Here is a 23,377-nt window from a genome sequence, read left to right on the forward strand (position 1 = left end):
CATACATCTTCTGAAGAAGAAGTGCTTGACAATTTCAAACACGCAGAATAGAATAGAATAAAAACCACATGTCTGAATAAATCGCTGAGATTTGACGTCTTCCATACACAGCAGCACGGGAGGCATCCACAAATTATTTTTTATCTTTATACTACTGGGTAACCATGGCGGCTGGTGAATGACTGAAGGGCCCAAGTTGCCTCGATGTTGGTACTCAACCTGTGGCCAGACATTTTTGTATCCTTGATCACAGCACCACGAACATGAAATTACTTTTATTAAAACCTAACTTAAAATCCCAGAGAGACAAAAGGGTCTGGGAATATAAACTGATGACAACCTTTGGCACACTCAGTGCAGGAATGAATATGCTGCATGGATTTATGTCTTTTTACATCAATTAAGGAATTTGCTCCTCAGACCGTGTGGGGGCATCATAACACAGAACCAGACCCCAATCAGAGGACAATAAAACATTCACACTCCTTATCTATGAACTGTTCCAATATTTATGGTTATCCCTCTTCCATAATGATAGTTTTCTGTTATGATCCGGTGACTTTGGAGCCGCATGAGAGACTCTCTCAGGAGTAGGTGGTACCTATACTGACCGCAAACCCTAAACTAACACCGCAACTAGAAGTAGCCGTGGGATGTACCTAACACGTCCTAGACATCTCGACACAGCCGGAGGACTAAATACCCCTATAGATGGAAATGGGAATTCTATCTTGCCTCAGAGCAGAACCCCAAAGGATAGGCAGCCCCCCACAAATATTGACTGTGAGTATAAGAGGAAAAACACACGCAGGCAGAAAAACAGGATTTAGCGAAAGAGGCACTTCTAGCTAAATAGAAAAGGATAGGACAGAATTCTAAGCGGTCAGTATTAAAATCCTAAAAATATCCACAGCAGATAATACAAATATTCTACATCTAACTAAAGACATAGAAAGTATATCTGCATCTCCTGAGAATCCAGCATGACTGAAAAATCCAAACAAAGTCTAAGCTGGACAAAAACACAATGAATTGCACTAAATTGCAAAGCACACTGCATGTGTGCACAGAGACAAAAAAACAGACACTTATCTTAGCTGAATTGGCAGCAGGGCATGAGGAGCCAGAGAGAGATGCAATCCCTCCAAGTACAATGGACAACTGGCACGGACTCATGGATCCTGCACACCTAAATACCTAATAGAGCTGCAATCAGCAGAAACACCTGCCCTGGATTACAACCCCAAGACAACTGCACTACCACCAACAACCACCGGAGGGAGCCCAGAATTCACAACAGTTTTCCTTCATGTCACATGTCTTATCTATTGCATTATTTTTGTGCTATGTTGTGTATAAATATGTGATTCTTCAGATTTTGCTTTAGTCTATGCTTGATGAAGAGACCTGAGTAGTCTCGAAAGCTTGCAATTTGTTACCATCTTTTCAGTTAGCCATTAAAAAAGGTATCAACCACTGAGGACTCTCAATTCTAAATATTTTTCTATCTACTGGCTAACTCATACAAAGATATATATCTTTCTTGTATCTTCATACTTGTCAGTTTTGAAACCCGTGGATGCGCAGCAGCTGTGCAAATGATTTAAAAATGACTTAAATCATAAATCAGGTTAATACAATCTGATAAAGAACTATATCTGTATGTCAGATAAGACCTTATTGAAGCTACATTCTCCCTAGTATTTTATTATGGATACCCATTGGCACCTCATGTTTGTGCCTTAGGCGGATAGCATTTGATGTGTGCTCTAACAGAACCCCCCACAAGCATAATCATACCACTTAAATGCCACTGTAAAATATGCATCTGACATTTAAATGGAGAGCTCAGCTCTTGAGCCTGCTCCATACAACAGCTTTTGACATGCATGTGACTGCAGACTTGTGATCCTCACAGCTCACGATGTGCACGCTGTCAGTATTCTCTGATGCCAGTGCCGGGAGTGAGTAGGTGGTCATGTGACTGCAAGTATGCTATGTGCATTCTCCCAGCCACATTCTGACTAGACGTATCACTTGAATTGTACAATGCCGTACACATCTAGTTGGCATGTGACTGTGACCACGTGTATGCAAATCGCAACCTTGTGGTCACATGACCGCCAACTCCCAACGCTGGCATCGAAGAATAATGATAGCGCACACACTGTGAGCTGTGAGGATTCACAAGAGTGCAATCACATAGAGTGACTTGTACCTTAAGGCTGAACAACCCCTTAAACTAGATACCAAATTAATTTACCAGAAGAATGTTGGGTGCCTGATGGACAACTGGGGACCTTCAGGAGAAGAGTGAAGGGTTTTCACAGCATTTTTCTTTTCAGTCAAATAAATTAAGTTATTAGACATCACATCGATTCCACCCAAGTTTAGGCCCCACAATCTGACTTTACAGTTTTGAATACTCTTCTAGTTTTTATCATTTTAACTTTAATAAACTTTTAATGTCTACCTTGTTGAGGTGTGAGTGTTAATTGTCTTTTGTATCCAGCTTCTGTCTGCAAGAAAATAAATTGTATTAAGGCATTTACATAAATTAACTTTGCAGTACATGTGGTAGCATTATACTATAGTATAGTGCTCAGTCTAATATTGTACATACGGTACTTCTGTAATTTTATATAGCAGTACAGGGTGGACTGACATGCTCCATCATCTTATGTGACCTTGAAAAAGCATAAGGACGTGCAAAACTGCTGTACTTGCAATGAAGAATGTTGAATGCGACTGTTTAATCTCTCTTTGGATTAGAAACTGAATGCATTATCAGCAAGGAAAATACTCAAATCCAACGCTGCAGAATGTATGTCGATACCCCCCTGATGATCTGAAAGATGAAACACGTCGGGAGACATCAGTTATAGAAAGGATCGGATGATGGGATAATATAGTTCATCGCCGAGTATGAGATCCTGAACACTCTGAGAAGGCACCGCGTATAGATCCGGTCCCATAGATGAGTATAACATTTTTGGTTCTTAAGAAAATACCCATTCGAGCCACTTACTGAACATATGCCCTTGAGTGTAATCCCTGATTGGGAGGCATATATGTATTCTGCTGGAATCTTTGGGTAGGACAATATGATATGGAGAATTTCTCTCCCTATTTGATTTTGAGCTTGCTGCCAGATTGCTAAGATAACAGAGGTCATGTCTGCTGGTTATCTTTATACTAACTAATTAGGACAAGAAGCATCTCCCCTGGTTTAACCAGATGGATGGTATTGTGGCTTCTCGATATATGTGGGCTATTAAGAATGAGAGACTTTGCCATATTAAGATAAGAGGCATTGATGAATATCCCATTGAAAGTATAACCAGTAGTAGCAGGGACCAACTTACAACAGTGGTCATTAAGAGCTGCTATACCTAATTACCTTCATTGCTGGGGGTGGTAGCACTAACTACCTCCAGGATTTGGCATATGTGGTGTTTACAATTGTTGTATGTTTGTTTTTTACCTGCACTTTTTGGTTAAAGCACTCACACTTTGTGCACTTGTTTTCACTTTAGATATTTTAAGAATTAGGATTAAAAGCTAAGTTTTATCATGAACTTTCTAGAAATAGAAACTGAATGCACTTGGACTCATGAGCTCTCTCACTCTTTGGCAGGCTCATAAAATTTATTTTAATATAAGGACTATACAGCCATTCAGACATGGATATTAAAAGCACAGTAAGTAGAAATCAATTCTCAGTATAGATGAGCAAATTTGAGTTGAATTGTATTCTCCTCGAATTTACAAAAATTAGCATTTCCCAAAATACAAATTTTTTTTGTACCGGTAATTCATTCCGTGCAAATTCAGCAATATGTTGGCCAGCTGCTGAGCTGAGCAAAAGAAGGCCATCAAAAGGTGGAACAAAAATGATTAATACATAGTAATAAGATTCACCACCTCTCTACTGTCTAGTCCTCCGTGCCTCCTCTTTTCACCTTCACCTATCGCACGCATCCTCTTTAGCCTGCTTTACTCTGTGTTGGGTCTTCCAGAAAAGTGGATGCCTTTGACGTTATGACACACTTCATGCTGTTGTGGCATATATCTTTCCCCAAGGTGCTAACAAGGTCTTGGGGGATGCATATAATAGCATGACGGTACACAGTGATGTCAGAAGCCTCCTCTGAGCCATAAAGTTAGAAGAGGCACAAAGGACGGTGGGATGGTGGGGTAGATGAAAAATATATTTTTTTAAACGTACAACGATTATTATGCCATGAGGTCTGGAGAATGTTTTCACCAATTGAAATCTTGACAGATTTGCTCATCTCTAGGTCTAAGTCATTTATTTAATAATGTATGCAGTTTGTTAGTTCTCTAACAATGCCAATCTGCTGTACTTACCAGGGAGTCACAAGAGCAGCCAAAACTGTTCACCTTGGCGCCATGGATAACAGAGCACTGGAAGGGTTCAGAGAGCTCTTTTGGTAAGGATGGCTCATAAACAGGCTGCTTAAGTAAATGGTTCAGACTTCCACGGGTTCCATTATTGGGTGCAGGTTGAATTTCTAACAAATCTGCAAAAGATAACAGAAGTGTCTATGTAAAGTGGGCAATATTCAAATAAATCTAAATGTTATACAGTACAATGAAATTACTTACCACACATCAGATTATAAATTTCTATGTTCTCAAATGGCTGTACTTCAATTCCATGCTTTAGCTTAGGTCCATAACCAATGAAAAGAGCCTGCAATAAAAGGAATCAGATAAGATTATGAACTTTATGACATCTTTCCATTTTTTTCTCAATTGTCCTTATCTTAAAATCCATACAGTGGATTGATTTTGCCGATTTCCAGGAAACAGATGTACTTTACCCCGATTGTTAAGGGAATCAATTAATCTTACCTAAGCAACAGATTACTGGTTTTTATGCTTTATGATACTGCCAAATAGTCTGTAAGCATCATAATTACCTTTACTACTTGCACAGTAGTAAATAATTAACCAATATCAGTTATTAAGCAAAGTATTCTGTGAAAAAGCAACAGCATGGACAGCACATGGTCTGGGTCAGGTTACCCAACAATGACTTTTTATCAATCATCATGAACATTATGAAAAAATTACATTCAAAGTGAAAGGACATTCTTATTCACTTTGTATGGGAAAGACCTGATGTGAATAGATATTTTCTATGCTGACTTATCTTAGGTCCTATTATAATGATGTGTCATATGAAGTCACATGCATATTATAATGGAAGTACATTTGGCATTCCGAGTACATTGTCACACCCCAATGCACTTTGTAAGTCATTTGCATTTGACTTGATTTCTCAGCACCGACACATTGGATTACTATAAAAAAGGTGGAATTTTAGCTTTTGTTCTGCAACCTACACAACCATACCACTAGATTCAGTGCTAACATTGTCCTGATAGGTTTCTCCTAGGTGGATGAAATGGATTGCAGAATTTGTAACATGATTGAAAAGAAAAGTTGATAAAAATTCTGCTCAACCAATATCATGGTGAACTATGATCTTACAGATGAAATTACCTGCATGTTGGTAAAAAGGTTGTCAGAACCATGAAAGCCACCATTGCACACTTTTACATCTTCAGGTGATCTAAAATAGATAACACACATGAGAAAGATCAATAATTTATATATTTTTATGAAAAAACAATTCATAAACTGGGAAGCAAATCTGATTTAGTACAAATAAAAGTTACATCAATTAACAGGGCGAAACTTGTTGACACAGAAGGCTGAATCTGCGAAGATTCTTTTTAACCACTAGAAATATTGCAGCAGATCACATTTATCTTCTCTGATTACTAAAAACTTCATTAGACTTTTCAGGATCAGTATCATTAAGGTTGATACCAAACATGTTAAGTTTTTTGTTTTATTTAAGGGTTATCCACGTACTGGCAAAATGTTAAAATTGGATAGTATAAGGACCAGTGTTATTTAATAGGGCAAGAGAATGGCGTGGGATGAGCTTAAAGGGGTATTCCCAGTTCCAAGATCCTCTCCCAATATGTAGTAAGTGTAAAAATAATATTAGCAAATACCTCCAATTAGAAACGTAGTATAGTTCTTCTGATTCGCTATGTTGCTTACCCCATGTGCAGTCCATTGCAGTAGATTAGATATCCATGGTGAGGACCACTCATACAGTGAAAGTTAGTTGTTAGTTGTCAAACTCATGAATTTCTAAGATATTGCAATGCCCTGCACATTGGGTAAGTGACACAGCAAATCAGAGGAAATATACTACATTTCTAATTAGAGGTATGTGCTAATGATATTATTATTATACCTACTACATAACACTCATATAGTGAAAGTTAGTTGTGTGTGGTCATAAGCATGGATATCTAAGCTACTGCAATGCCATAAACATGGGGTGAGTGACCTAGCGAATTAGAAAAACTACACTATTTCTAATTAGAGGTATGTGCTAATAATATTATTATACCTACTACATAACAGTCATATAATGACACTTAGTTGGGAGTGGTCGTAATTTGAGGTATTTGCCAATATCGTTGTTATTATTACACTTACTATATAGTGGATAGGATCTTGAAGCTGGGAATAGCCCTTTAACTCCTGAGTCCATTCCATTCCTCTACAACCGACAGAACATACAAGTACACCTAAGTCAGGCAGTTGTTAATTCCAGTCCTTCCACAAATCCCAAGCCTGTTTATCATCTCTGTACATGGTTGTGACAAATCCTAGTTGCATGTATAGTGAAGGTGTCCGAAGTGGAATTACAAATGCTATGCTTCTAGCGATCAGTCATGATAAGAAATTGTCACAAGAAGGACCAGTAGCGGATTATAATAGGGTCATTCTGGGCGGTAGCCCAGGGCCCAGTGGTGTGGGGGTCCCTGGGCAACCACTCAGATTGACCTCGGCCACCATCAGGGCATTACTGCCCTGACTGGCGTATGGGCCCGGTGGGCAGAGGGGGCCCGCATCGGGCCCTGTGTCATCTGCTCACCAGGCCCCCCTACAGGCGGCAGTAAGGCTATTGATGTGCGGGTGCGGGCCCGCACGTCAATAGTTAACAGCCGCCAGCCAATCGGAGGCTGGCAACTGACGTGTGCCGCAGGGCGCACAACGCCGGCGTCTGACGTCATTGTCAGCCGCTGGCGAGTGCACGCTTCACCTGAGTGGAGGGAGGAAGCTTTGCCTACCAGCCGCCGTAGGAGTGTGGCTTGGTAAGAACTCGTGTTTTTTTTGTTTGTTTGTTTGTTTGTTTTTTAGAGCGACATTCCCAGGGCAGAATGCTGGAGACACTTGGGGCAGAAATACTGGACACGCTGGGGGCAGAAATGCCAGACAAGCTGGGGGCAATATGCTGGACACACTGAGGGCAATATGCTGGAGACACTTGGGGCAGAGATGCTGGACACACTGGGGCAGATTGCTGGACACACTGGGGAAGATTGCTGGACACACTGGGGGCAGGATGCTGGACACACTGGGGCAGGATGCTGGAGACACTGGGGCAGATTGCTGGACACACTGGGGGCAATATGCTGGAGACACTGGGGCAGATTGCTGGACACATTCGGGGCAGGATGCTGGACACATTGGGGGCAGAGATGCTGGACACATTGGGGGCAGAGATGCTGGACACATTGGGGGCAGAGATGCTGGACACATTGGGGGCAGAGATGCTGGACACATTGGGGGCAGAGATGCTGGACACTGGGGGCAGAGATGCTGGAGACATGGGCAGAATGTAGATACGGGGCATGATTGGAGACAGATCGTGCAGGATCATGGGGCAGGATGGATACGATGGAGACTGATGGGGCAGGATGGGGAGATCATATGGGGCAGGATGGATACTCATGAGGGCAGGATGGGAGAACATATGGCTGGAGCCAGGAATGAGATACACGGGGCCAGGATGGGGGATATTATTATTACCATAGGGGCTAATTAAGGGATATTATTACTGCAGTGATGTATTTATTTTATTTTTTAAGGACACTGTTTTAAATGGGGGGCGGTCCTGTTACTGTGTAGAGCAGGGGTGTCAAACTGCATTCCTCGAGGGCCGCAACCAGGTCATGTTTTCAGGATTTCCTTGTATTGCACAGGTGATAATTTAACCACCTGCACAGATAATGATTCCTGCACCTTGTGCAATGCTAAGGAAATCTTGAAAACACGCATGGTTTGAGGCCCTCGAGGAATGCAGTTTGACACTCCTGGTGTAGAGTGACACTATGTCACCTCTTTTTCTTCATGCTGTGTAATGTAGAAGTTGGGAAAAATTAAGTAATGTGTTCTGCAAGAGGAGCTCGAGATAACTGTGTTATTTCCTGCAGAGATGAGTCCCGGCTGAATGAAGTGATGGCAGTCTGTGCTGGAAGAAAGATGAAGGACTTCACCTAGAGACGTCACTGGTGAGTCAGTGTTACCTATACACTGACACTATACACTGTATACTATATACTGAACTGAAGGGTAAATTGACTAGATCAATGGATGTTTGACAGGTTATAGTTTCACACAGCAACTATTTTTCTGGAATAATCTGGTTCAGGTATATGATGACCCTGTCGCATGACCCCGTCACATGACCCCATCACATGACCCCGTCACATGACCGGGGGGCCCACAGTGTCTGAACAGCCCATGGCCCTGGCTACCCTTAATCCACCCCTGAGAAGGACTCTTAAGCAATGATCACAGCTAAGACCAGAAAGTATAGGTCCATTAGGAATGTCAGTCAATCAGGCAATAGGGAAACGGTCATCAATAAGACAGTTGATTTATTAATGACTACCAGTAAATGCACCATAAGTAAATTGAAAAAAAAAATAAAACTGAACTACAGGTGGTAGGAAATATTGCATATGTCAGTCAATCATTAAAACACTTGTTTTACCAATAGCTATTCCTTGCTCGGGTTGGCCAAATGTACACATATGATAATTGGGGAGAGATAGTAGGCCTAAGGCTACTTTCACATATCAGGTTTTTGCTGTCAGGCTCAATCCGGCTAAATTTAAAAAAAACAGATCCGGCGAATGTTGCCGCCGGATCCGTTTTTTTTTCCTATAGATTTGTATTATTGCCGGATTGTGCCGGATGACATTGCGTTTCGTCCGGTTTTCGGTGGATCCGGCAAATCTGCCGTTTCCGGTTTCTGGAAAAAACCATCCATAGCAACGTTTTTTGTCTCCAGCGAAAAAGCGGGAAGAGCCGGATCCGGCGCTTCCGGCTGTTTGCTAGAATGGAACCCTATGGGAGCCGAAAGGTGCCGGATCCGGAAAATGACGGATTCCGGTCACGGATTCCATTTTTTAAAACTGAGCATGCTCCAAATTTTTTTTTTATCCAATTATCTGGATATGCTAGTCGGATCCGTCAAAAAAACGGATCTGTTGCATCAGTTTTCACAATCTGCGTTGGATCTGTTTTTTCCAACATTCGCCGGATTGTGCCTGATGCAAAAAACCTGATGTGTGAAAGTAGCCTAAGGCTACTTTCACACATCAGGTTTTTGCTATCAGGCTAAATCTGACTAAATTTAAAAAAAACAGATCCGGCGAATGTTGCTGTTGGATCCAGTTTTTTTCCCATAGACTTGCATTAGTGCAGGATTGCGCCGGATGACATTGCGTTTCGTTCGGTTTTTGCCGTATCCGGCAAATCTGCCTTTTCCGGTTTCTGGAAAAACGTCCATAGCAACGTTTTTTGTCTCTGGCGAAAAAGCCGGAAGCGCCGGATCCAGCGCTTCCGGCTGTTTGCTAGAATGGAAGCCTACGGAAGCTGGAAGGTGCCTGATCCAGAAAATGATGAATTCCGGCGCCAGATTCCATTTTTTTAAACTGAGCATGCTCCAAATTTTTTTTATCCAATAATCTATATATGCTAGCCGGATCCGTCGCATCAGTTTTTAACAATCTGCGCTGGATTCGATTTTTCCACCATTCTCCGGATTGTGCCTGATGCAAAAAACCTGATGTGTGAAAGTAGCCTAAACCAGACAAGTCTGACAATAGCTTAGCTTCCTTGAAACCCCACATGCCCAATCCTTTTCTATCATTACACAGGATAAATGAACGTAGGTGAAACAGTGGGATAACAGTATACAAGTTAAAAGGAGTGTGCCTGTAAAGAATGCCGGTTCAGTACAGGCGCTCGGTGTACCCATGGTGTGACCAAACATTTAAGTGCACCGTCCCAGCTGCTTATTTTCCCTTTATCTCCACCCCATGTTCTTTGATTAATAACTCTCTCTTTATAGTGCCAAAGAGGGGCAACAATATATGGAAACAAGTAGGTGGGAAGGTGTAAATAAATGATTAGCCACACAAAGGGTGCACCTAGTGTCTGTGCTTGGGTGGAACAGTTATTCTGTGCTGACAAATTGACTTTAAGCCTATTTTTACACCTGTTTTATCGTAAATTCGATATTAGAAGCTTGGCATGCATTTGGTCGTGTTTAGAGGTGCTGGTGGAATGGGGTACGTGACCCCGTTATCGTAGATTCTGCCAAAAATACAATAGCATGCTGCACTATTTTATGTTGTCAACTGCTAGACACCTTGACACCTGAAAGACTCCGCTGGGCACCACTGATTTCTGGAATAAGACAGGTCGACACTACCTGTAATTTTGTTCTTTTGGTCTATGTTGTACTATGTGTAATTTCTACATTTAAAAAAAAGCACTTACTTTACAACTTGCCATTTTGGATCACTGTAAAAGTGGAGTGATTCAATTCTATCATTGTTGGCAAAATGAAAGCGTTTTGGTAAGTATTGCTTGAGAAATGGCTTGAAATGTTGATCAAGTTTTCTGCACTGAGGAAAAAAAATACAGGAATGGGTGTGAAATTTCTCGAAACTTGCATGCAATAATCCCATAATGTTAACAATTTTCTGGATCTCACATTTGTACATGTCAGCATATAGCTTTGGTTTGAAGTGCTGATAATCTAATGCCTATCGCCTCCTTGAATCTTACAAATCTGCCTATTTTGGGCTGTTTAAGAAAATATAAATGCTCCTTGGAAAATGTTAAAAAGTCTTTGTTTTTTTAAAAAAAAAGGTTATATATATATATATATATATATCCTTACATCTAACTATACATGCAACATACTAATCCCATAGTTATATAGACTATGGTCAGATTAAGAGGTGTTCACATAGATATTTTAAAACCAAAATGTCTTTATTATAAACAGCTAAAAATGCATGCAAATACATGAATAGACTTATAGACAAGCTAGTTGAATTATCATGTGAAGTGTTGCCCATTCCCTGTCTAGGGAAAACAGGCTGGGGTAGTATGTTTACCATCTAACTTTACATGTATATGTTTGCACACCTGTTTTACAAGTCCAATTTGACACTCATACAAGCCACAACAATATAGTGGCCTGTCCCTAGCACTTCTTGTTAAATCCTTTTTAGGCCTCATTCACACTTCCCTGTTTAAACACATAATTGTACCGGTGTCAGTGTTTTGGTCAGTATGACATCAGCATTTTTTCACAGATGGATAAAAAAAATACAAAGTTTCTTGTATACTTTACAATGTTAAATATGGATGACACACAAATGTCATCCATATGCTCTACATCTTTTTCATGGACCCATAGACTGACATTGGCCCCTACCAAGAAAAAGAAAACAAAAATATCTCCATGTGTTGTGCAAAAACACGGACATGTAAATAAAACCATAGACTATAATGGATATGTGTTGTATCTGCTAAAAGAATGAGGTAACTGACAGCTGAGATAAGCATGACGATTTTGTGGTGTGCAAGACCTGAGAACTAGATTGGGTTGTTGAGGAGATGATGTCATTAGAGGAAGTGGCATTGGGGCTAAAGAGTGGAACCAAGATTCAGGCAAAATATCTTTCATGGCTGCTTTTTCTACGGTCAGTTAAGGAGCAGGCAATGTCGCAACTGCAGTTTCTGGAGGAGTTTCATCAGCCTGTACCTCTGAACGTGGTAGCAGCAACCTCGACAATTATGCCTGAGATGCCAGGAACTACAGTACAGACCAAAAGTTTGGACACACCTTCTCATTTAAAGATTTTTCTGTATTTTCATGACTATGAAAATTGTACATTCACACTGAAGGCATCAAAACTATGAATTAACACATGTGGAATTATATACTTAACAAAAAAGTGTGAAACAACTGAAATTATGTCTTATATTCTAGGTTCTTCAAAGTAGCCACCTTTTGCCTTGATGACTGCTTTGCACACTCTTGGTATTCTCTTGATGAGCTTCAAGAGGTAGTCACCGGCAGGGCCGGACTGGGACTAAAATTCAGCCCTGGCATTTCAAGTCACACAGGCCCACTTGTCACATGGTGACTGTATAATATCTTTGTACACTTGTAGGCTACAAGAAGTGAGGGGAGTGTAACACGACTATATAACATATAATTACAGCTGTATCCAGCATTACAGCTCAGCCCCCATAGACTGTAATACAGCACAGCCCCCATAGAATGTAATACAGCCAGCCCCCATAGACTATAATACAGCACAGCCCCATAGAATGTAATACAGCACAGCCCCCATAGACTGTAATACAGCACAGCCCCCATAGAATGTAATACAGCACAGCCCCCATAGAATGTAATGCAGCACAGCCCCCATAGAATGTAATGCAGCACAGCCCCCATAGAATGTAATGCAGCCAGCCCCATAGAATGTAATACAGCACAGCCCCCATAGAATTTAATGCAGCACAGTCCCCATAGAATGTAATACAGCACAGCCCCATAGAATGTAATGCAGCCAGCCCCATAGAATTTAATGCAGCACAGCCCCATAGAATGTAATTCAGCACTGCCCCATAGAATATAATGCAGCACAGCCCCATAGAATGTAATACAGCACAGCCCCATAGAATATAATGCAGCACAGCCCGATAGAATATAATGCAGCACAGCCCCATAAAATATAATGCAGCACAGCCACCATACAATGTAATGCAGCCAGCCCCATAGAATATAATGCAGCACAGGCCCATGGAATGGAATGCAGCCAGCCCCCATAGAATGTAATGCAGGCAGCCACCATACAATATAATGCAGCACAGCCCCCATAGAATGTAATGCAGCCAGCCCCATAGAATATAATGCAGCACAGGCCCATAGAATGGAATGCAGCCAGCCCCATAGAATATAATGCAGCACAGGCCCATAGAATGGAATGCAGCCAGCCCCATAGAATATAATGCAGCACAGGCCCATGGAATGGAATCCAGCCAGCCCCATAGAATATAATGCAGCACAGGCCCATGGAAAGGAATGCAGCCAGCCCCCATAGAATGTAATGCAGGCAGCCACCATACAATATAATGCAGCACAGCACCCATAGAATGTAATGCAGGCAGGCAGCCCCCATAGGATATAATGCATGCAGGGAGCCCCCATAGAATGTAATGCAGGCAGGCAGCCCCCACAGAATGTAATGCATGCAGGCAGGCCCCATAGAATGTAATGCATGCAGGCAGGCCCCACAGAATGTAATGCAGGCAGGCAGCCCCCACAGAATGTAATGCAGGCAGGCAGGCCCCACAGAATGTAATGCATGCAGGCAGGCCCCACAGAATGTAATGCAGGCAGGCAGCCCCCACAGAATGTAATGCAGGCAGGCAGGCCCCATAGAATGTAATGCAGGCAGGCAGCCCCCATAGAATGTAATGCAGGCAGGCAGCCCCCATAGAATGTAATGCAGGCAGGCAGCCCCCATAGAATGTAATGCAGGCAGGCAGCCCCCACAGAATGTAATGCAGGCAGGCAGCCCCCACAGAATGTAATGCAGGCAGGCAGCCCCAACAGAATGTAATGCAGGCAGGCAGCCCCCACAGAATGTAATGCATGCAGGCAGGCAGGCAGCTCCCCCCCAGCTCCACAATCCAGTCATCAATCATTGATAAAAAAAACAAACAAACACACTACTCACCTCTCTCCTCGTGCCCCGCGCTGCTCCGGTCTCAGCAGATGCAGTCTGCCCGCCCGGTCACACAGCAGGTGCGCGATGATATGACGTCATCGCGCACCCGCAGTGTCAGCGGCAGGCAGAGCGGGGAATGATGGGAGAGGGGGCGTCAGCGGACGCTCTCTCCTCCATCATTGCATTCAACTGTACCGGCGTCTATGACGCCGGTATAGTTGAATGCGGGGCCGGGAGTGTGCCGCGACAGCGTGGGGAGTGTGCCGACAGCGGCACACTCGAGCGGCCCACTACTGCCATCGGCCCTTCTGGCATTTGCCAGAACTGCCCGATGGCCAGTCCGGCCCTGGTCACCGGGAATGGTTTTCACTTCACAGGTGTGCCCTGTCAGGTTCAATAAGTGGGATTTCTTGCCTTATCAATGGAGTTGGGACCATCAGTTGTGTTGTGCAGAAGTCTGGTAGATACACAGCTGATAGTCCTACTGAATAGACTGTTAGAATTTTTTTTATGGTAGTAAGAAAAAAAAAAAGCAGCTAAGTAAAGAAAAATGAGTGACCATCATTACTTTAAGAAATGAAGGTCAGTCAGTTCGAAAAATTGGGAAAACTTTTAAAGTGTCCCCAAGTGCAGTGGCAAAAACCATCAAGCGCTACAAAGAAACTGGCTCACATGAGGACCGCCCCAGGAATGGAAGACCAAGAGTCACCTCTGCTTCTGAGGACAAGTTTATCCAAGTCATCAGCCTCAGAAATCGCAGGTTAACAGCAGCTCAGATTAGAGACCAGGTCAATGCCACACAGAGTTCTAGCAGCAGACACATCTCTACAACAACTGTTAAGAGGAGACTTTGTGCAGCAGGCCTTCATGGTAAAATAGCTACTAGGAAACCACTGCTAAGGACAGGCGACAAGCAGAAGAGACTTGTTTGGGCTAAAGAACACAAGAAATGGATATTAGACCAGTGGAAATCTGTGCTTTGGTCTGACTAGTCCAAATTTGAGATCTTTGGTTCCAACCATCGTGTCTTTGGGCGACGCAGAAAAGGTGAACGGATGGACTCTACATGCCTGGTTCCCACCGTGAAGCATGGAAGAGGAGGTGTGATGGTGTGGGGGTGCTTTGTTTATTTTTCAACAGGACAATGACCCCAAACACACCTCAAGGCTGTGTAAGGGCTATTTGACCAAGAAGGAGAGTGATGGGGTGCTATGCCAGATGACCGGGTCTCCACAGTCACCAGACCTGAACCCAATGGAGATGGTTTGGGGCGAGCTGGACCGCAGAGTGAAGGCAAAAGGGCCAACAAATGCTAAGCATCTCTGAGAACTCCTTCAAGATTGTTGGAAGACAATTCCCGGTGACTACCTCTTGACGCTCATCCAGAGAATGCCAAGAGTGTGCAAAGCAGTCATCAAAACAAAAGGTGGCTACTTTGAAGAATCTAGAATATAAGACATATTTTCAGTTGTTTCACACTTTTTTTTTGTTAAGTATATAATTCCACATGTGTTAATTCATAGTTTTGATGCCTTCAGTGTGAATTTTCAATTTTTATCGTCATGAAAATACAGAAAAATCTTAAAATTAGAAGGTATGTCCAAATTTTTGGTCTGTACTGTATATGAGCGCATATTTGATGCGGCAGTTCTTTTCCACACTGCCTGCCAAATAATATTTTGTCATGTGCAGTTTCTTTTGGAGGAAAAGAAGCTATAGAAATCCAGGCTCGAATAGACCAACAGCTTAGGCTTTCTCTCAGTACATGAATTGATATTACCTGCTCAAGAAGAAAAAGTAAGCAGGCTAGCAATATGATGAAGGATTCAATTGTGTTCATACCTTCAAGTCTTGCTCAAGTTTCTGGAGCCAGGTTGCATCATCAAGTAGAACCTGGTCCATATAGTTATTATGCACAACTACTGGTTTTTAAACTCCGATTATTCCCCCTCTCCCTTCGGACTGTCAGATATCCATCCCTTTATTTTTTGGTGAGGGAAGAAGCATACATTCCCAGTCATCTGCTTGTGTGCCAACTCAATTCCCACCTGGTCAAGTTGCTGGATGTGCATTTGCTTATGTACTACTTAGTGGACTCCATTTCCTTTTGATAAATGATATTGCAGCGCCCCAGAGTCCTGGTCGTTGCAGTACTGTGGCTCCGCCACTAAGGGGAGCTATGGTACGTCTGATGGCACTGAAGGAGTTCATCTGATCAGGTATCACAGACACCAATACATTTCACAGTCGGGCCTTCAGGGGGAGCTAAGGGCCACTAGGGTTAAACTGGGGGTCAGGCAGGAAGTTAGATCAGAAAGCTGACTGGGTGAGAACCAGGCAACACCTTGTGGCAGAGGGTGTTGCAGGGGGAAGATTCAGTAGGGTCTCTGTCAGGGGTGGGATCCTGACAGAGGCTTGGCAACTTGAGCGAACGTAACGGGACCGTGCCTGCTCAGGATAGCGGCGGTGCCCAAGGAAGGATCAGAAGCGAGATAGATTGTGCTGAGTGAGAAACGAGATCAATGCAAGAGGAGAATACCAGTAGGAGTCATGCTGTAAGACCGAGGCAACATCCTACTGAGGCGCACGACCGGCGGCCGGAACGCCGAGGGAGTATTACCATATTCAGCTTCAAGCAATACTCTAAACAGCGGCAGGACAGTCAGTCTAAGGCGGGCTGTCTCACTTAAATCACCTATGCAGTCTTGGGGGGCAACTTGTGGAGAGGGGCGACTCTAGGGTCCCGGAAGAGCTCCGAGCCTACCCGTCAAACGGGTGCCGTCCCAACCGTAACATCAGGGAGGGACGGAGGATTAGCAGAACATCATCTAATCGAGTTGTGAGGGAACTTAAGAAACAGACAACAGTTGTGGGGACTTTCCGTAAGCACAGCAGGGAAGGACCACAACACATAGCGCTAGCAGGAAGGCACAGATTTCCACCTGCAAAGAGAACTCCAGAGGTGCCATTGGACCGGCCGGACTTGCGCAGCCTGGTGATCCGGATTCCGGACTGAGGACCCAGAGATCTTCAGTAAAGAGGTAAAGAGACAGCAACTTGGTGTCCTCGTTATTTACTGCACCGCACCACTATCCACTTCCACCACGGACTGTGCGCCCCTCGGCAGGGTCACGGACCGGGCCTAGCCACCGTGACAACCCCAGAGCAGAGACTCAGAGGCCCGGTACCGGGTACCTCTCGGCCCTGCGGCAGTGGGGGCGCTACAATATCATATACTCAACTTCGATCTAAGATACTTATTCGCCATTATTTCTTAGAGAAAAGGATACCAACTCAGCAGGAGAGATGTGGGCATGAGCAACCCTCTTGATATTGAGTACAAAAGTGCACTATACAAAAGGCATCTGGAGCAGCAACAAAGGACAGGGACAGTATATGCCTTTCATGGCCCACTATATGAATATTTTGAGTGACATCGATATACCACCTCAAATAGGACAGCTGATGAAGCCTCCATAGCCAAGCCTGGTTTCATTGCTATAGTTATCCACTTCCTCCTACATGTATTGCATCCATTTTCTGTTCTCAGTCTTTTTGTTCTAGTAAGTTTAAAGTTAACCTGTCAGCAGGATTTTGCCAAGTAGCCTACAGACACTGTCAGGCTGGCAGTGTTAAACTGATTAAAATGATACCTGTTTTGAATAAATCTATTTTGTGGTGCTTGTGAAATCAGTGTTAGAAGTTTGCAGCTAATGATATGCTCATGCTCCAGGACGGGACTATAGGCAGAGTCTTATCTTCCTGCTCTAAGAGAAACTAAGGAAAGACCTGCGCACATGCCCGCCCTGAAGCACAAACAGTCTGTCTTTATGATGAGGAACATGTTTGTGCTTCGGGGCGGGCCTGTCTTTCCTTGGTTTCTCTGTCTTACAGCAGGATAGAGCAGAAAGACAAGACTCTGACAGTCCCACCCTGGATCACGAGCATATCATTAACTGCAAACGTCTAACACTGATTACACAAGAACCACAAGACTGATTTCTTCACCCCAGATATCATTTAAATCAGTTTAACACTGCCAACCTGACAGTTTCGCTAGGTTACTTAGAAAAATCCTTCTGTCAGGTTCGCTTTAAGCACTAACAAGCTGTTTTACAGGCAAGCAATACAGTAGACAAGTTGCTACTATGCATCACGCTGAAAATCATACTGGTTGACTCCCAGTGAACTGCTATTTTGCATTTTCGCAAGCAAATCCCTGTCCTCCTCACCTGTTACCCATGTCCAGCAACTAGCGCACCCCCACAGAAACCTCACACACCTAGACGCCCACACACTCTCTGACTCTGTTCTACCACTGGCATCCATATCCTCACTTCATGACACAGACATTGCCACTGCTTTCTACAATGCCACTCTCGCATTAGCTATTGACGAGGTTGCTCCTCTCGCTCATGGCAGAGTGCGACATATCAATAGACAATCCTGGTACAATAACATCACAAAAATAGCTCAGGCAAGTGTCCAGGGTTGTGGAGCAGTGTTGGAAGAAAACACATTCACAAGATGATTTCACTGCACTCAAACAAGCAACGCTCGCTTTCAAATCTGCTCTCACCTCTGCTAAACAGGCCTACTTCACAACCCTCGTATCTTTCCTATCCAACCCCAAACAGTTATTCAACACTTTTAGCTCCCTCCTCCGCCACCACTTTCCCCTCCAACCACCCTCATCTCTGCTGAGGACTTTGCCACACACTTCAAAAATAAGAGACCAAACAGGGCAAGTCTTTTTTGTTCAACCACCACAACCCCTTTGTATACCAGACCAATTGCCAGACCAATGCCCTAACCCCATAACTTCCCTCTCCAAAATCACTGAAGGAGAGCTTAATCATTTCCTCTCCAAATCGCACCTCACCACTTGTGCACTCGACCCCATCCCATCCCACCTCCTCCCAACCTCACCACCACACTTATCCCATCTCTTCAACCTACCACTGACCTCTGGTATCTTCCTTTCTGCTTTCAAACATGCCACACTGATGCCTATCCTTAAAAAGCCATCCCTTGACCCAACCCCTATGTCCAGCTATCGCTCTATATCGCTGCTCTAATTCGTTTCCAAACTCCTGGAGCAGCACGTCCACACTGAACTTTCCTGCCACCTCTCATCTAACTTGCCCTTTGACAATCTACAATCTGGTTACCGTCCCCATCATTCCACTGAGACTACCCTAACAAAAATTACTAATGACCTACTTGCGGCCAAAGCTAACAGACCATTCTCTATATTCCTCCCTCTAGACCTGTGCTCTGCTTTTGACACAGTTGACCACTGCCTCTTACTACAGATCTTCTCTTCCTTTGGCATAAAAAACGTTGCCCTATCCTGGATCTGCTTATACCTTTCCAACTGCACATTCAGATTCTCCAACTTCCACACTGCCTCCTCAACCCACCCCCTCTGTGTTGTAGTTCCCCAAGGCTCTGTCCTAGGACCCCTACTCTTCTCAATCTATACCCTTGGTCTTAGACAACTCATAAAATCCCTTGGCTTCCAGTACCATCTTTATGCTGATGTCACTCAGATCTACCTCTCTGGCCCAGATGTCGCCTCTCTGCTGTCCGGAATCCCAGAGTGTCTATCAGCCATATCCCCCTGTTTTTTCTCTTGCTTCTTCAAACTCTGGACAAATCTGAACTCAACATCTTTCCTCCATCTCACAGATCTTCCTTACCATCTATCACAATAAATTACATCATGCTTTCCCCCGCACTGGAAGTCCGCTGCCTCGGAGTAACCTTTCACTCTGCCCTGTCCTTCAAATGGCACATCCAAACTCTTTCCATCCTCCTGTCGGCTCCAGCTCAACAATATTTCCAGAATCCATCCTTTCCTCAACCCTCAATCTACTAAAATGCTTGTGCATGCCCTCATCTCCCACCTCAACTACTGCAAAATCTTTTTCTGTGGCCTCCCTGTTAACACTCTCGCACCTCTCCAGTCCATCCTTAACTCTGCCAACCGATTAATTAATCTCTATCCTTGCTACTCCTCTGCTTCCCCTCTCTGCAAATCTCTTCACTGGCTTCCGTTCCCTCAGTGTATCAAGTTCAAAATACTAATACTGACCTACAAAGCAATCCATAACCTGTCTCCTCTGTATATATCTGAACTTATCTCCCAATATGTTCCCTCACGTAATCTCTGGTCCTCCCAAGACCTCCTTCTTTCCTCCAAATGTATTCGTTCCTCACCCTATCGTTTCCAAGACTTCTTCCAAATAACCCATATCCTCTGGAATTCTGTGCCTCAACTCGACTGACAATCAACCACATTCGGCTCCTTTGAACGGAACTTAAAAATCCACTTCTTCAAGAAATCTTACAGCCTGCAATGACCTCACTGCCTCCTCACCACTACCGGAGCTAGCACCTCACCAACACCGGAGCTGCTGCAACCCTCCAACCTATTGTCTTCTTCCCCACCATCCTGTAGAATGTAAAGGCCCCGTCTCACTAAGCGACGCTAAAGCGATCCCGACAACGATACGACCTGTCAGGGATCGTTGCTGCGTCGCTATGTGGTCGCTGGTGAGATGTCAAACAGTGAGATCTTCCCAACGATCGCAGCTGCGATCTCACTGTTTGACATCTCACCAGCGACCTGTAGCGACCTGTACAACGATGTCACATGGGAGCTATTATGACGATTCAGTGTCTGAGTCATCAACGAGGTCGTTGGTAAGGTGTCAAACACAGCGATGTGTGCTACCCAGCGGGACCTCAACGATCAAAAAACGGTCCAGGCCATTCCGACATGACCAGCGATCTCACAGCAGGGGCCTGGTCGCTGCTACGTGTCACACATAGCGAGATCGCTACTGAGGTCGCTGTTGCGTCACAAAACTTGTGACTCAGCAGCGATCTCGCTAGCGATCTCGCTTAGTGAGACGGGGCCTTTAGCCCACAAGTGCAAGGTCATCTCCCCTCATATCAGTCTGTCATTGTTAGTTTGTTTACTGTAAGTGATATCCTTAATTTGTATGTAACCACTTCTCATGTACAGCACCATGGATTAAATGGTGCAAAATAAATAAATAATAATATTTTCCTACCCAATCTAATAGTATGCGCGTAACTAACAGACTGTAAGCCAGACACTTTGCACTACAAGTTTTTCAATGGTGGTTTCATCAGTATTTTCCCCCTGTGTTGCCTCCACATATATCTTGGGGTCTGCTACTGTACATCCTGTAGTGCATCAGTTTTGTGACCTGTGTGGGTAAATATGGCTGCCTTTATTGTGCAATGCTTTATCGCTTATGTATTGTGATAGACAATGGTGGATACTTATAAGAATGGAAATAAAAAATTGCAGATAAGAAAATACAGCAAAACTGTTCATATGCTTTAAGTTTTGTATTGTATTATAGAAAAGGTTATAAATATGTGAGAATTTTGTTGTAATTTCCACAATTTGCATAATTTATATACTGTGTAAGGTAAATCAGTTGGATTTGTACTTACTGATAGGTTTTTGGCAAGGTCTTCATAATCAACTAAAAAAGACATTCTTGAAGATTAAATACCTAAAGTTGAAAATATTTTTAAATGTCAAATAAAATAATTTACAAAAAACGGACTACGATCTGGATACTAATCTTTTCTTTAATAAAAAAATGTCCTCCATTTCTAAAAGCGTGTTTTACGTTTCTGGTATTGTGTATGTGTATATATATATATATACACTCACTGGCCACTTTATTAGGTACACCTGTCCAACTTCTTGTTAAGACTTAATTTCTAATCAGCCAATCACATGGCGGCAACTCAGTGCATTTAGGCATGTAGACATGGTCAAGACAATCTCCTGCAGTTCAAACCGAGCATCAGTATGGGGAAGAAAGGTGATTTGAGTGCCTTTGAACGTGGCATGGTTGTTGGTGCCAGAAGGGCTGGTCTGAGTATTTCAGAAACTGCTGATCTACTGGGATTTTCACGCACAACCATCTCTAGGGTTTACAGAGAATGGTCCGAAAAAGAAAAAAAATCCAGTGAGCGGCAGTTCTGTGGGCGGAAATGCCTTGTTGATGCCAGAGGTCAGAGGAGAATGGGCAGACTGGTTCGAGCTGATAGAAAGGCAACAGTGACTCAAATCGCCACCCGTTACAACCAAGGTAGGCCTAAGAGCATCTCTGAACGCACAGTGCGTCGAACTTTGAGGCAGATGGGCTACAGCAGCAGAAGACCACACCGGGTACCACTCCTTTCAGCTAAGAACAGGAAACCGAGGCTACAATTTGTACAAGCTCATCGAAATTGGACAGTAGAAGGTTGGAAAAACGTTGCTTGGTCTGATGAGTCTCGATTTCTGCTGCGACATTCGGATGGTAGGGTCAGAATTTGGCGTAAACAACATGAAAGCATGGATCCATCCTGCCTTGTATGGAGCATCTTTGGGATGTGCAGCCGACAAATCTGCGGCAACTGTGTGATGCCATCATGTCAATATGGACCAAAATCTCTGAGGAATGCTTCCAGCACCTTGTTGAATCTATGCCACGAAGAATTGAGGCAGTTCTGAAGGCAAAAGGGGGTCCAACCCGTTACTAGCATGGTGTACCTAATAAAGTGGCCGGTGAGTGTGTGTGTGTGTGTGTATGTATATATATATATATATATATATATATATATATATATATATATATTAATTATTATGTATAAAACCGTGTGTGTTTGTGTGTCAATGCCTAATTAACACCTTGAAGGCTTAACAGAGCTAAAATGTAACAGTGCAAAGTGATAAAGTAGATTGTCAATTTATGATCATCCTCTTTCTAACAACATAATTTCTGTTTTTTTTATTATCAGCAAACCTAAGACTATTGATCCTTCAGCTATTTTTTAACACATGAAAGTTCAAGGCTACTTAAAGGAAAAAGGAACAGAATAGAGAAATGTAAAGAAAAAATAATAACCAACACATTAGTACACTGTTAGACACGGGTTGCATTTTCCTACATAGATTATACAGTTGTGCTCAAACGTTTACATACCTTGGCATAATTTTTGCTTTCTTGGCCTTTTTTCAGAGAATATGAATGAAAATACCAAAACTTTTTCTCCACTCATGGTTAGTGGTTGGGTGAAGCCATTTATTGCCAAACTACTGGTGTGTTCTCTTTTTAAATCCTACTGACAACCAAAAACATCCAAATGACCTTGATCAAAAGTTTATATTCTCCATTTCTTAATACCGTGTATTGCCCCCTCTAACATCAATGACAGCTTGAAGTCTTTTGTGGTAGTTGTGGATGAGGTTCTTTATTTTCTCAGATGGTAAAGCTGCCCACTCTTCTTGGCAAAAAGCCTCCAGTTTCTGTAAATTCCTGGGCTGTCTAGCATGATCTGCGCGCTTGAGATCTCCCCAGAGTGGCTCAATGATATTGAGGTCAGGAGAC

General features: G+C 43.3%; 1 protein-coding gene across 1 annotated transcript in view; it reads right to left on the reverse strand.

The window, feature by feature from the left end:
• Positions 1-23,377, reverse strand: part of ENPP1 (ectonucleotide pyrophosphatase/phosphodiesterase 1) — a 156,862-nt gene that overhangs the window by 42,088 nt on the left and 91,397 nt on the right. The window contains exons 14-19 of the mRNA XM_077289349.1: positions 21,444-21,475; positions 10,693-10,820; positions 5,533-5,602; positions 4,630-4,717; positions 4,372-4,544; positions 2,474-2,519 (exon numbers count right to left, since the gene is read on the reverse strand). Of these exons, the coding sequence (XP_077145464.1) occupies positions 2,474-2,519; positions 4,372-4,544; positions 4,630-4,717; positions 5,533-5,602; positions 10,693-10,820; positions 21,444-21,475 (537 nt within the window). The remainder of the gene's footprint in view (positions 1-2,473; positions 2,520-4,371; positions 4,545-4,629; positions 4,718-5,532; positions 5,603-10,692; positions 10,821-21,443; positions 21,476-23,377) is intronic.

This window comes from Ranitomeya variabilis, chromosome 2, assembly GCF_051348905.1.
Source record: "Ranitomeya variabilis isolate aRanVar5 chromosome 2, aRanVar5.hap1, whole genome shotgun sequence".
Classification (NCBI taxonomy): Eukaryota; Metazoa; Chordata; class Amphibia; order Anura; family Dendrobatidae; genus Ranitomeya; species Ranitomeya variabilis.